The following is a 14,622-nucleotide window of genomic DNA, read 5'->3' as shown; positions in this document are numbered from 1 at the left end:
TAATTTAACAGCTGTTGCTAGTGGACTTGTTTTATCCTTCGCACCAGTTTCTCCTCTCACAGCATTACAAGGTTTAAACTCAATTAACAAACATGGAAAATGAAGCCACACAAACTATTTGTATACAAACCAGGTTTATTTGATGTCTTATGGCAGATTGGAGTCTGTAAATGTATAAAAGTAGACGGCTGTTACATGTCACTGACCCAGGATGAACAGTACTGTGAGTTAAGGCACATCTTAGTGTTTGAAAGTATTTAATGATGCTGATCTGCTTCTGTAGCTGCCCTCTGTTGAACCAGGATGGATACATTTACTTTAAAAATATCATGGCTGGGTTAATACTTCATCTCAGATTAACCATGTCCATCCCCAGCCCAACGTTTGGATCTGATTTATTCCATAATCACACTGCAATCACTGCAGAGCTCGTCTCCGAGATGTACGGTATTTATGCAAATTAACATCATTATCTCAGTTTATATACACTCAAAGATGAAAAAGATTTAAAGCATTTCTCTGAGAAATGGTGAAGATTTCACCAACAGTGAAAAGAAGAAGTGCTCAGCAACATTCAGGCCTCATGAAACAAACACTGGAACACCGAGCGAGTGTTTATCTGTCAAGAAAAACAGATGTGTCCTGCTGATGAGGTAGAGATGATCCTTGCTGTCTGGTACCACTCCAGATTGTTATCCTCAGTCTGTGTGAAATGCCAAGCAGGCCCGGCTTCACGTTTGGGGACTGTTCCACTGACTGACTCCCATGCGTGAGGTGAAATCCTTGCGGCAGTCACGGGTACATTCAGCAGTATGTGAGGCGGTTCAGATGGCAGACTGAAGCATAGTGACGTTAGTTCCTTGAATGAGGTTGTCATCCAGCCCGTCAATCAGAGGGTCCCACTGATCAAAGTTCTTATCCAGACCTGCAAAACACAGAATTCAGAATTTGCATTTGTGCTAAAAGTGTCAAACAAACTCCAAGATGAACCTGTGAGCTCCTACAAATGACTGTTGGGGACTGTGAGCGCTTTATTAGGGTGACATCAACACTGCTTTTGTCTGTTTTAATGCATGACTACTGCTCCGTTTACACCGAGCGTCCACACTACTCGTTTAGTGTACTACTACTCGTACACACTGATTGGCTGTTGAAACAGGTGACGTGCTTTAAAACCAGCCGCTAGCCATTTGACCAGCTGACTTGCAGGTGACACCATCAGCCGGTTTGAGTTGAGCTCAGACCGGCCAGTTCACACTGCTGCAACGTGTTTAATCAGTTTCATCTAGTCGTGAATCTTTGGTCTGAGCTGCACTATAGTACAAATGGAGATTATTTCTGAACTCTTAAAAAGCTCACGTGTGCAGAGATTGTTTCCGTTTCAAAATGAGAACACATCAGTGTGGATGTGTCCTTATTCTCACCAAGGTGGCGCTGCAGAAAGGCTAGTGTTGCTTTGTTGGAGAGGTCTATGGCGATCTCGGGGTCGATCTCTCCCTTCAGCTTCATCAGCTTGCCGATCCAGTTCCCCGTCAGGAAGGTGAAGTCTGGGAAGCTCTGGTGGACTGTTCCTCTGACGAAGGAAAACGTCACCACAAAGTCAGGAAAACAGTAGGACTAAACAACCGACCAGATTATAACCCAACTTCAGTCTGTTGTACCTGATGGTGATCATTTTCCTCTGAATGACCGCCGACTCCAGCTTCTTCATGCGGCTGATGTTTCCTGCCCACTGAAACTTCTCTGAGTTGATGAAGAATATCGGCTGCTTCACCCGAGGAAAGATCTCGTCATCTAAAGGGAACATCCAGGCGTCCAGCGCTACGCCACACCTGATGGGAGAGACGGTTTCCAGGGACGGTTATTGCAAAATACAAAGCGGATTACTTCAATATCTAACTTTAGCTTTACTTCACTATCTTGTTTTTTATACGACTGTCATACTATATGATGTAGCAGATTTCCATCTTCCTTGCTTGAGGAGAGGTTGAAACTCATTTGTATCATTTAAAAAACATAATTCATATGTTTAATCATATTCCTGCTTCTCTGACACAAGGTGATGTGATAATAAATGCAACTCTGATGTAAACTGTGAATCCACGTACTTGAATTTAACCTCTTTGCACAGAGCTTCGATCACTGTTGCTCCTCCGAAGGAATGTCCCACCGCTGCGATCCTGCACAGATCCATGGAGTTCTGTCAGGACACCAGAAAAACATGACCACTTATAAGATCAGATTACACTTCTTTGTTAGGTTGGGATTCCTGCAGCTTGAAGAGACAACATTTTTTCCTAAATATATCATTATGAAAATAATGTGGGTTGCACAGGGTAGTGGCCACAGTAAAATCAGACTATCAGCGTTTACATATGTTACTTAGTGGCTTTGCAATAAGTTTCTGCCACTGGTGCCGAAATTTCGTGGAAAAAAATCTGCTTTACGGCAGGAAACGCGTCATGTATTGCAAAATTGGTCGGTCAGCCAATCAGGGACTGGAGCTGGTCGTTATGAGGAGTTGGGCATGAGATAGTTGAGTCACGAGCACAATGGCAGACGGACAAAGTTTGGAGACAAGTGAAAAACGGCCTAGCGAAAGAAAAGGAGCTCCTCTGTGTGAGGAGGCAAAGAAGAGCAAAAAGGAGAGTGATGAAAGAAGAAGAAAAACAAGAGTAAACCTCAGTCAGGCGTTCAAGAGATGGAGGGAGCTCCATGACCAAAGAGGCTTCAAAACCCATGTCCAACTAGCTTTCTTTCTAATGGATCAGTAAGTAACACGGCTAAATGTTAGCTAGCCGAGAGAGGACTGTACTATACTGGCTGCTAGTTCATTCCTAGCTGGCCAGCATCGCAAATCGCCACAACCAGAGACCGGGTAGCGAGTGTTGGACAGTGTATACCTCTTACTCTTTGTTTTTTCTTCAGATAAATCTGATAATTGTTGCTCGGTCTCTTTACTCATTTGTTCAGTAGAGTGTCCACACACCTTCTCATTCTACATATACACAGAGGTATACTGGTGGCTTTACAGCCTACATTTTATTGATTATCTCTGATCCCCAATTTGGTCGTTGCGACAGTGCGAGCAACACCGCTGACGCTAGGCGGCGCCAAGCTAAAAAAAACCCGAATCCTATCTGTTGCCTCTTTAAGGCAACTTAGATTTAGGACTTTTTAAGTGAAATTTAACACCAATTTTACAATAAACAAAACTGAAGAAAAAAACATGCCAAAAATCGACATCACTTGCTTTGGGTCTCCCAAATGTTAATTCTAACATTAAACATGTATTTGTGGTCATGTTAAAAAGTTAATGATTGATTTCAAATGCTGAAAAATTGTCAAACTAAATAGAAAACTATTGTATCATAAAAGCTCCATTTGATTTGCCTTGTGTGTGTTGTTGGTTCCACTAACCTGATCTGTGTGACGTTATGCGAGAGACATTTAGTTAATTATTTAAAAAAATAGATATTGCCAGTTATTTTGAGATTTTCCAATGTTAAGTTAGAGAAAAAATAAGATATTTTTTGGGCAATTTTTTTGTCTTTAATCGATAGGAAAGTGGTGTGTGAAGTGGGGAGAGAGAGGGAGTGACATGAAGCAAAGGGCCACAGGCTGGAATTGAACCCAGGCCGCGGCGGCAACAGCCTTGTACATGGGGCGCCTGCTCTATCCACTAAGCCACCGACATTTTAATACCAATTAAAGCCTTATTTTTAAATTTCCGATTCAATTAAATTCAACAGGCTTTATTAGCATGACATCTAACATATTGCCAAAGCACAAATACAATTAAAAGACAGTGAATAAAATTTACAGCATACTACACAAACAACAATAGTAGCGCAAAACAGGTCATTAAATTAGTGAGCAAAACTGAAAATATATATACAATACATATGTCTGATATATGTTAACCTATAAACACATTTTATGTGTTTGTGTGTGAAAACAAAAAAGTACTACTGTCGACTCACGGCGTCTATTATCTAGTGTTTGTAGAGTTATGTGTTTTCACAGTTGCGTAAGAATTGTTATGATGTCATATTTCTTAAAGGAAGTTGGGTGTAATAATTTCCAGGAAATGTTGCTCTGTCTCCACCTGTGTCTCAGTGCCTTTCAAGACTTTTCAAGGATCTTTTCCAGTTTCTTTTTTCCCTTTGAATCTGTTGAAGACTTGCAAACTACTACAACACATGAATGAAAACTTCAACATAATGAATCTTATCTACTGTAATCAAGAACACTAAACCAACCCTACAGATGTTTGTATAAATTCCCATTTTTGCCTGCTGATGTGCTCCAGCTTGTATAATCACCACTTCGTGTTCGGCTCATGTTGTCACGGTGCGCAGCTGCTGCCTTGGTTTTCATTTCCAAAGAAAGAAACTCAAAGGTCATGAGTACGTTACCTCCAGCGTCGTCCAGTCAAACGGTGTTTGCAAAACATTCTGCACTGGAATCCCTGAGTTGATTTCATTGAGTTTATCCAGAGCCAGAATACATTCATCTGCTCTCTGCTTCACCTGGGAGAGACAGCAAAGAGTCACAGTTAGGATAAAAGCATGCACTAAATATCACTGTAGTTTTACATAAACTCCAGCTTTTAAAATACAAACATAAAGCTCAGTATTTAAAATGATAAACACAGCAGAGATTAAATGCCAAAATAAACAGGGGGGGAGATCAAATGACAGACCTATCACATGAAAGATCAGAGAACAGAGTACAAACAAGGATGTGGTTTTGATGTGAACATCAGTCATGCAGCATGTTGGTTACCATGTTGCACAATCCAGCTGAAGCCACATTGTATAAAGGAGGAAAACAGCCTCCACCTCCACCTTAAAGGGATAGTGCACCCAACAATGAAAATTCAGCCATTATCTACTCACCCATATGCCGAGGGAGGCTCAGGTGAAGTTTTAGAGTGCTCACAACACTTACGGAGATCCGAGGGGAGAGTGGGTAGCAACACAACACCATCAGCACAGGCTGACGGCGCCCCAGATTCAAACATCCAAAAACACATAATTGAAACCACAAAATATCTCCATACTGCTCATCCGTAGTGATCCAAGTGTCCTGAAGCTCCAACATAAAAAGTTGTTCGGAAAGCACAAGCGCGCACATGTGAGCTCGGTGTACAGAGAGGCAGTTAGAGCTACAGGCTACAATGAGGCTAAAAACAGAGTTCAAATGACGTTTTTCCAAACACCTTTTTATGTCGGGGCTTCAGGACACTTGGATCACTACGGACGAGCAGTATGGAGATATTTTGTGGTTTCAATTATGTGTTTTTGGACGTTTGAATCTGGGGCGCCGTCAGCCTCCATTAGGTGGAGTTGTGTTGCTACCCCCTCTTAGAGTTTAGAGTTGTGAGGACTCTAAAACTTCACCTGAGCCTCCCTCGGCATATGGGTGAGTAGATAATTGCTGAATTTGCATTGTTGGGTGCACTATCCCTTTAACATGACTGCTGACTCATGTATGCTGCTGTCAGTGTGTTAGAGGTCATGGATTCTTCCTCCCATAGTAAAGTACCTGTTTGTTTCTGAGGGCGAATTCACTCTCTCCGTGCCGCAGAGCTCTGTAGTACATCCACTCTTTCACCAGGTTGTCTTCGGCTGAGGCCGACGTTTTAGGCTTTTTGTCCTTTGCCTTCTCTGACTCTGTCTTCTCACGAAAATAATACGTAGCTGAGGCTGACTGGTCTCTGCGTATGAAAAGAAACACATAGTTATTATGAATCAAAAGCTGAGTACCACATACGAAACCCTGAAATAATATAGTTTTATATCAGTGTTTATTTTCTGGCTCTCTGTTTTCTCTATGAGATATGACAGTAAAATGTAAGTTTGTGACCGTTATTACACCAGATGACTTTTCAAGTAATTTTACTGTTGCAGACACATTTCAAATGTCAGAATAAAATCATGATAGTTGCTGCTGCGATCTCTATCATTTTGGTGCTGAGTTGAGGTGACAAAATCCAAACTGTTTGAACACAAATGTAGTTTATCTTTATGGATTATTTTGATGCTGAATTGACAAGAATACTGTCGACCTATGATGCCATTTATCTTGTGTTTGTAGAGATATGTGTTTTTGCAGTCATGTAAGACATTGTTAAATTATCATATTTCTTGAAGGGAGTTTGGTGCAATATTTTCCACCAGGAGCAGGATGGGAAATAATCTCAAGAGGAGTCTAGTTGTAGTCAAGTAGTGACTTTGTAAGATCCCCAGTCTTTGCAAAAGGGTGCAACTGAAAACTCACATCGTCTTTAAATGTCAAAAGGTGTTTTTTCAAAGTGTACCGATGGACGTCAGGCAGTAATCGAACAAAGCAAACAAATTAAAAATATCAGAATGGCTCTGTGAACACCACCCACTGTTTTTAAACATTTCATAGACTAAATGTTTAATCTTGAAAATAAAGATCAAATAAATCACTAATAAAAACGATCATTAGTTGCAGCCGCAGAGATGAATATAACTTCCTTTGTTATCAGGAAGCAGCACCGCCTCAGAATACATCCTGTTTCAAGCGAACAAGAAAACACATTGTCAATCGACTATCTGATAAATATTATGTAATCTGCACGTCCGTTAGAAGCTCTCCTTGTTCAGACTTGCTGTTAAAGTGAACGGGCTTTTGCTGCGACTCAACATGACGCTGGAGGAGAATTAATGTTCTTTATGACCGCTGGTTTGTTTGCTATGACAGACTAAACAAACTAGTCTGGCACTGTGACAAAAGCCCCAGCGGCTGAGCAGCTGGTTTGACCTCTGACCGTCAATAGAGGCACGTGAAACAAAGTGCGTTTCGCCTCACACAGCCATGAAGTAGGTCCAAACACTGGCACGTCCTTTTTCTGTGGCTTTAGCCTTTAATCGGCTGCGAAAATTCAGTGGAATACCACTTTAACTCACATGAGTGACGGACTAGCTGTGGCCATTATGTTCATCTCCATACTGTCCCCTTGTCTCTATACTGAAAAGAAATGTGATGACCTGGTTGATTCGTACTATTGTCTGCACACCCTTTCCACTTTTACTCCACAGATAAACAGACAGCTGCCTGCAGAAGAGACTGCCCTCTGTTATTGTTTGCTTGGCCAACGCTCAACTAGAATTTCCTCCAACTCGCACGTGGCCTTCGTTTCAAAGGTTCAGTGTTGATGTTGTCAGCCGCAGTTTGAATAAAGATTCAACATGATAGTCTACAATATTAAAGCTGTTTTTAAGGAACACTTTACCCACAAAATGATCAACTGTAGATCAGTTACTTGTCCTGTGTCACATGGAAGTCATGATCCAAACTTTGTTTTTCTTACATGCCTCTGCAGTGAACAGAGGATAAAAAAAGAAACGAACATGCTTCATGAATTGAAGGAATCAGCTTCCATGTTTAACAAAAGCAAAACTGTATCAACACATCAGTTTACAAGCTCTCACACAACTCGAGTAGTATAACTCAGGTCTCATTTATTGAGTCTTACACTCAGTACTCAGCAGTAACACTTAAACAGAAACAGTCTCAGGCGCGGACGAGAAACATGCCTGGCCTGGCGCATGCATTTGAACCATAGACTGCATGCCATAATGGGTGTAGCCACTGTGACGTCACTCGGTTTGTGAATTGCAGGCCCCCAGGAAGTGCTCCTGTCTGAAAAGGCAGTTTTCGTAGTGGCCAAACAGTGAAATTACAATGACCGGGTCCATCACTTGATGTCATTGGGCCCAAAAAGACTTTTCCCATAGACTTACTATCAGGATTGAATCTATTTGGTCCAATAACATCTGGAAAGTCTAGAGTAGCTGCAAGATTAAATCTCTTATCCCCATTCAAGTTAGCGGAGCGCTAAACTGGAGGTAGCCGATCCAGGTTTTTTTATAGGCCCAATGATGTGGAAGCAGCACCTATCAGTGTTTCCCATAGAATTAGAGTCTATGTGTGGTGGTAGCTGACTATAGAGGGGGATTTGAATGTCTTTGAGGGTCCGTGAACGCCGCGCATGAGTTCTTTTTTCCTCTGCGGCAGTTTGTGACTCGCAGGGTGGGTAATTGATCAGTCGATCCGTTCAGTGTTGATCAGATTAGATTGGATCGCATCAGACCCAGTTTAATGTGCCTGACATTCTGCTGCTCCATCTGTGCCTCGAGTACGCTCCTGTGCTCCTACAGTGTGGTGCTATACATAACTAAACGGTATATATGTTTAATCGGCGCTCCTAATGAACGGTCCAGCTTCAAAAATTGAAAATCTATTTGTGGCGTCAAATGTTTTAATCATGGCTGATCGCCACAAATAAACACAAACAAGTGGGAAACTTTGGAATATTCAACTTAGGGGATCTTTTAGTAAAACCAAACTCTGAATGAGACGTTAATTAATTAACTTTAATGTCAACTGACTGCACTCACCTGTCAGTCAAAGCAGCTACGGAACTAATCATGCATAACTTTAAACCTTAATAAAATGCAAACAGGTAAATTATATAAAAATTCAGCCTCTGTACAGTTGCATGTGTGTTGAAATTAGCTACAGAGACCAAACTGTTTTTGTACCAGGCTGTAAACATGTTCATTTCTGCTGTAAAGTTGGACACTTTAACATGGAGATCTGTGGGGACTGACTCGCTGTTGGAGCCAGCCTCAAGTGGCCATTAGGGGAACTGCAGTTTTGGCACTTGGCTTCATTTCACGTTGGCTTCATTATTTAGCCGCAGAGCTTGCCACTTGATCTGAACTCTGCTCAGTGGAACACACAAGCAGCGTTCAAACACACTCACTTACCCAGGCATGCTACTCTTACGCAGAAATGTTTTAAATAGGGACGTTTTGGGGAAAATGCATGCTTTAGAAGTACTGAACACAGAACTGGACAAATGAGACTTAGATTATACTGCACCAGGTGTGTAACAGTTCGTAAATGTTTTGATACAGTTTTTCCTGTTGTTAAACGCAGCCCCCTTTACTGTAATTCATCAAGACTTTTCTCCACTTTTAGATTCTTTTAGTGTTCTTCACAAATTCACATAAGGGGTGAGTAACTGACACACAAATGGTCACTTTGTGGGTGAAGTGTTCCTTTAATAACTGCCCTCCGATCCTGATTTGTGTTCTATTAGAAGCTTCTTTTTTAATTAAATAAATCCAGACAGCAACATGATTCAGCAAAAAGTGTAAGTAATAAAAAGAATCTTGTACCTGTGTTCCACGGACGCCACAATGAAGCCCTGAGAGGCCAATTCTGCACATATAGCTGAATACAAAGTCCTAGAAAACACCAAGGACATGTAAATTACACCACTGCAGCTGATCAGAACTTCCAGTTCATAATGAGTAAATACTGTAGTTGTGTTAAAATTGATTGTGCGTACCTAAAAGCTCCGAGGCCATGAGAAAAGATAATGACAGGACATTTTTCATTTGATTTAAATGGAGCATCCATCGAGGCTGGAATCTTGGAACAACCTGAAACAACAAATCAACAAACATCTTAAAGCACAGGACCGTTTGTGTTTGTGTTTGTGGACACTTTAGGCAGTTTACTGGGAGTTATGGAGACTTTATTTTACTGATGGCCATTTCTCTGCAGTCACATTGTACATTCTCCCACCTTTCAAGCAACTGCTGGTTCCCATATATTTCTAAAGTGTGACCATTGACTTGCAGAATTGAAACACACCAGAGTTTGGTAAGTTCTGATTGTAGTGGGCGGCATTTCTGCTTTCACTATTATCAAAGTTTTCAAAGCTGATTTAAACACTTTGTAAAATGAGGGTTAACCAGTGTTTGCTTGGAAGGAGTGAAAACTTTCTCAAATTTAAAACCTCTGGAAACTTACACTTATTATATTTGTCATTAATGAACAAAAACATGCAAGAAAAAACTGGTATGGTTCAGGAAAAATTAGTTTAAGTACATGTTTAAAACACATTTGAAATGCTTTGCATTTTATTAACTGAAGTTACCAAAAAGATAGTTGAAAATCCGTTCACTGAGGCTCCTGTTGATTTTCATGAAGTCTGCCAACCCGTTGAAATACTCCCTGCATGGTACCCAGTCTGGTTTTTCGGCTTTCTCAGTCTCTAGACAAGGATAGTAAAGCCGGAAGAAGCTGCCCTGTAAATGAGACACACACAGGAGAGACAGAAAAGTGTTGTTAGCTTACTTCAGGCTCAGCCATACGGAGAAAATCAAATATCATTATCACGTTTGACCAAATACCTTGATATTGTAGGACTGACTACTGGTGCATTCATGAAATATTTACACAATTTTGATATATAATCATCAGTAATGTGGATATAATGAGAGAGTGGGTGAAGGAAAAGTGGCAGAGTTCAGAAAAATGACACCACTTTAGTGTAATGCCGCCTTTACAACCAGAGAAAGACACGAAATCATGTTAAAATATTCAAAGTCTAAGACGATATAGTCGCATATCGTAACGATATAATATTGATAAATTAATCAGCCCTACGTTGATAATTACACTTTTAGCTGATGTGTAGAATAAAGCACACTAACTGTACGTCCCTAACGTGTGTGATTGTTACTGTGTACATATTCTGTCTCCCTCTCACGTTGAACTTTGAAACTCTTATCCTGTGAACTGCTGCAGGAGTGACTGATGATGGAATTGATTATCAACTTCTTATTGCTGCTGACGGAACAGTTTTATAGCAGCTGTACAAACTGTAATCGATGACATTACAGAATAAGAGCTCTGGGGCACTTCAGGTGTGCCCCAGGGCTCTGTCCTGGGTCCCCTCCTCTTCATCACTTACCTCCTTCCCCTTAGCACTATCTTCTGCAAATTCAATATCCATTTCCACTGTTTCGCAGATGACACCCAGCTCTACTTATCCAGCAAACCAACTTCCACCCTCCCACCCTCCTCCCTCACTACCTGCTTATCTGAAATAAAATCCCGGTTCACCTCAAACTTCCTAAAACTAAACAGTGATAAAAACCGAAATCCTCCTCATCAGAACTAAATCTACATTATCCAAAGCTGATAGTTTTCCCTCATAATCGACAGTTCCTCAGTTTCCCCCTCCCCTCAGGTTAAGAGTCTGGGTGTCATCCTCGACAGCTCTTTATCATTTCATTCTCACATCAATAATATTACCCAGTCTGCATACTTCCATCTACACAACATAAATCGTCTCCGCCCCTCCCTCAGCCCCCACACCACTTTGATCCTTGTTCACAGCCTCGTCACATCTCGCATTGATTACTGTAACTCTCTCCTCTTCAGTCTCCCTCAAAAAACCCTCAATAAGTTTCAAATGGTCCAGAATTCAGCTGCTCGCATCATCACCAAAACCCCTTCATTTCACCACATTACCCCCATCCTACAGCATCTCCACTGGCTCCCAGGTTAAACACAGAATAGATTACAAAATCCTTCTGTATACCTTCAAGGCCATCCATAACCTCGCCCCTCCTTATTTGTCGGATCTTCTCCACATTGCCACCTCCTCCCGCTCCCTCAGTTCCTCCTCCTCCATCCACCTCTCTGTGCCCTCCGCCCGCCTCAGTACCATGGGGAGCAGAGCCTTCAGTCGCTCTGCTCCCCAACTCTGAAACTCACTCCCACCAGACATATGTAACATCGACTCTTTTCCACTGTTCAAATCTAGACTCAAAACCCACCTGTTCAAGACATCATACTCTCTGTAATTGCATTGTTCCATTTCATTCTGTGTAGCTTTTAACTTTGCAGCATTGACAGTGAAAGTAAACCAATTATTTCACATACTCGCAGGTATACATTAACATATAACTGCTGTCAGTATCACCGCACATGTAGATATTAGTGCGATAAACAAAACAGAGCATAGTAACCAAAAAAATTAACACAAACACTGTCTGACCTTCTCTTAATAACATCATACCTCATGTAACACAGCTGGAGAGCAGTCAATCTTAACACCCAAAATTTCACACAGACGTTTTGTTATTGGTTCCCATTTGGAATCCATGACGACTCTAGCCAGGGAGACTCAAGACGAGCCCCAACTACTGAGGTAAATTTAGGGGAAAAGGCAACGTGCTGTAGACGTGTGACGCACATTTTAGTCTACAAAATGTTAAATATAATTTTTAATTCGCTGTTGAGGCGACACATTTGAATTTAAGAATCACTTTAGGCTTACAGCAATGATAAATTAAAACAAAAATGTTACAAAATAAAAACCTCTTGAACATCTGGATCTTAAGTTACCAGAGAAAAAAGGTGAGCACACATTAGCAAGTGCTGAACAGCGTCACAGAAACACTGATTTGTAATGTAAAACGTCTATATTCAATGTTTTTCCTGGTTTAATTCAGCTGGCCTGTTTGTTTTGGAGAGGAAGAGACACCAGTAAAAACCTCCTGAACAATGAACACTAAAAGAATCCTCTGTGTGTCGGCTTCTGCTTTTACCTTTACAGTGTGGTCCATCATGAAGTCTGTGCATCCCACAGCATGAGGGCCCTTAGCTGGAGGGATCCCAAGGTGATTACTGCAGGTGTTCCCCATGGCGAAGAGTTTGTACCTCCTCTGGTCTGTCAAACAAACACACACTTAACTGATATAACACTGTTGACAGGAAGTAGGAGTGTTCATATTACATTGATGTACACGTGATAGTATTGTGTAAACAACCCAGTGCATTTTAAATAATTTCAGTTTCTTTCTGTTCTCGCTTTGTCTCATGACAGTCATGACTGAGAGAAGATGACTTGACAAAAAACAAACACAGACTTCTTCTCCACAATAAACCGCTGATAAAGATTTGAGGCAGTGAATATCAAATGTCAGCAAATTATAAATACAGCTCCAATTTTAATTCTTTCAATGAACAGTATCAAAATGATTATTTTGCTCTACATTATTAGTGATCTTTGTTAATGTATGAGAAATTACATTCTAATGTGGACAAATACAACTCTTATTTTAGAGCTGTCTATATTTTATTTTGTATTTTTGTTCCATGTTGTCTGTCTGTAACTTATGTTGCTGCCTGTCTCGGCCAGGACACTCTTGAAAAAGAGATTTTTAATCTGAATAGATTTTCTGGTTAAATAAAGTTAACTAAAAAATAAAAAATAAATAATAATAGTAGTAGTAATAATAATAATCAAAAGGCATGTTCATAACACAAACATTTGTTATTAAGAAGAATAAATGCATATAAACATCTTAAATAAAAATCCAGCACGCCAAAAAAAAAGATGACTGTCATGATTGAGATTAGATGACTTGACAAAATCAGACTATTTCAAATGTCATTATATTAATTATATATACAGTTCAAATTTTAATTCTTTCACTGAACAGTATAAAAATGCTTTTGTTGTTCTTTACATATTATTAGTGATATTTGTTAATGTATGAGGAATTACATTTCAATATAACTTTCGGGCCTGGACAGCCTTGAAAATGTTTTTTTTTTTTTTTTTTTTATATATATATATATCTCAAAAGGTTTTTCTAATTTAAAAAAAAACATAAATAAAAAATACAAAAAGGACTGTTCATAAAATAAAAATGTGTTCGACAACAAATATAAATGCTAAATAAATAAATAAATAAATAAAGGATGACAGCCATGATGTCGTAAGATGACTTAACAGAAAAAACAGACTAATTCTGCAGAATTAAACTGCTGATAAAGACTTCAGGAAGTGAATATTAAATGTCAGCAGATTATAAATACAACTCCAAATTAAATTCTTTCTTTGAACAGTATAAAAATGCTCTGCGTTATTAGTGATCTTTGTTAATGTGTGAGACATTACATTTTAATGTGTGGAAAAAAAATAAACACTTGTTAATCTTTCATCTTCATTTTTGACTGAATGATTACTGTTTGATTGTGAGCTTCAGTTTTACTGACGGGAAAACTAAAATAACTATAAAATAATCATGACAACATGTTAGTGAGATCATGATGTATCTGAGTGTGAGTCAGACTCAAAGTTCACCCATTGATGTAACAGCTCCCCGTAACCTTTCGACTGCTTTCAACAAGCTGACTGTAGAATAAATGTGTATTAATAAAACCTGTGCTGTTTCGGTCCCCACCTGTCCCCTACCTGTCCCCTACCTGTCCTCGCCCACTCGTTTGTCCTCTTGACTAATAACCGTATAAATCCTCCATGAGACAACATAGACGTCAGTAGTGTCAGAGCGAAGTACCCTCGGTGTCTTCAGGCTACTGTTAGCCTCGAAAACACCAATAAAACTAACGCTAGCTATTTAACAAAACGAAACGAGACCTACCGGAGATACAGGCGTAGCCGTGTGCCGAAGTCACTACATCAGTTTCGCAACATTACCGCGTAACTACCGTGAATATGTCCCGATAAATGTGCCCGTGTGAGTCACCCGGGAGCGGTTTGACAGGTCGCTGCTGTCGGTGTTAGCTTAGCTAGCCACTGCTAGCATGATGGGAGGGGCTAAAGCAGAGTGGTGAATGGAGAGGGTTTGTTTTCTCCACCGTCACACACCAGCCGCCTCGCCTCTCACTGCCTAAACACACCCTGAAGTTTTTATAACTTATATAAAAAATAGATCCAGGGCTGGAAACCAAGATCGTATTATTATCATG

The 14,622-nt window shown here is 40.3% G+C and overlaps 1 protein-coding gene across 2 annotated transcripts; it reads right to left on the bottom strand.

The window, feature by feature from the left end:
- Positions 1-117: 117 nt before the first annotated feature.
- On the bottom strand, positions 118-14,442 carry pla2g7 (phospholipase A2, group VII (platelet-activating factor acetylhydrolase, plasma)). Of its 2 annotated transcripts, none has more exons than XM_049590157.1 (11): positions 14,295-14,442; positions 12,453-12,574; positions 9,989-10,139; positions 9,395-9,488; positions 9,222-9,290; positions 5,551-5,722; positions 4,419-4,532; positions 2,109-2,200; positions 1,662-1,832; positions 1,425-1,573; positions 118-925 (listed from the first exon to the last, which is right to left on the bottom strand). In XM_049590157.1, exons 2-11 carry the CDS (start codon positions 12,546-12,548, stop codon positions 825-827), a joined length of 1,209 nt encoding a protein of 402 aa, XP_049446114.1. In that variant the 5' UTR covers positions 12,549-12,574; positions 14,295-14,442; the 3' UTR covers positions 118-824. The 2 variants fall into 2 exon arrangements, with proteins under 2 accessions (XP_049446114.1, XP_049446113.1); XM_049590156.1 differs by lacking the exon at positions 14,295-14,442 and adding an exon at positions 14,119-14,275.
- Between the last annotated feature and the right edge of the window lie 180 nt (positions 14,443-14,622).

Source organism: Epinephelus fuscoguttatus, linkage group LG11 (genome assembly GCF_011397635.1).
Source record: "Epinephelus fuscoguttatus linkage group LG11, E.fuscoguttatus.final_Chr_v1".
Classification (NCBI taxonomy): Eukaryota; Metazoa; Chordata; class Actinopteri; order Perciformes; family Serranidae; genus Epinephelus; species Epinephelus fuscoguttatus.
The sequence above is the reverse complement of the archived record's forward strand: the minus strand, read 5'-3'. Positions and strand labels throughout refer to the sequence as shown.

Excerpts from the sequence above, each read along its gene's own strand:
- pla2g7 (XM_049590156.1), bottom strand. The coding sequence starts at position 14,182 with ATGTTGTCTCATGGAGGATTTATACGGTTATTAGTCAAGAGGACAAAC. Across the intron at positions 5,723-9,221 it reads GTGGCGTCCGTGGAACACAG|AGACCAGTCAGCCTCAGCTA; the intron begins GTACAAGATTCT and ends TTTCATACGCAG. Across the intron at positions 1,574-1,661 it reads AGGAAAATGATCACCATCAG|AGGAACAGTCCACCAGAGCT; the intron begins GTACAACAGACT and ends TTCCTTCGTCAG.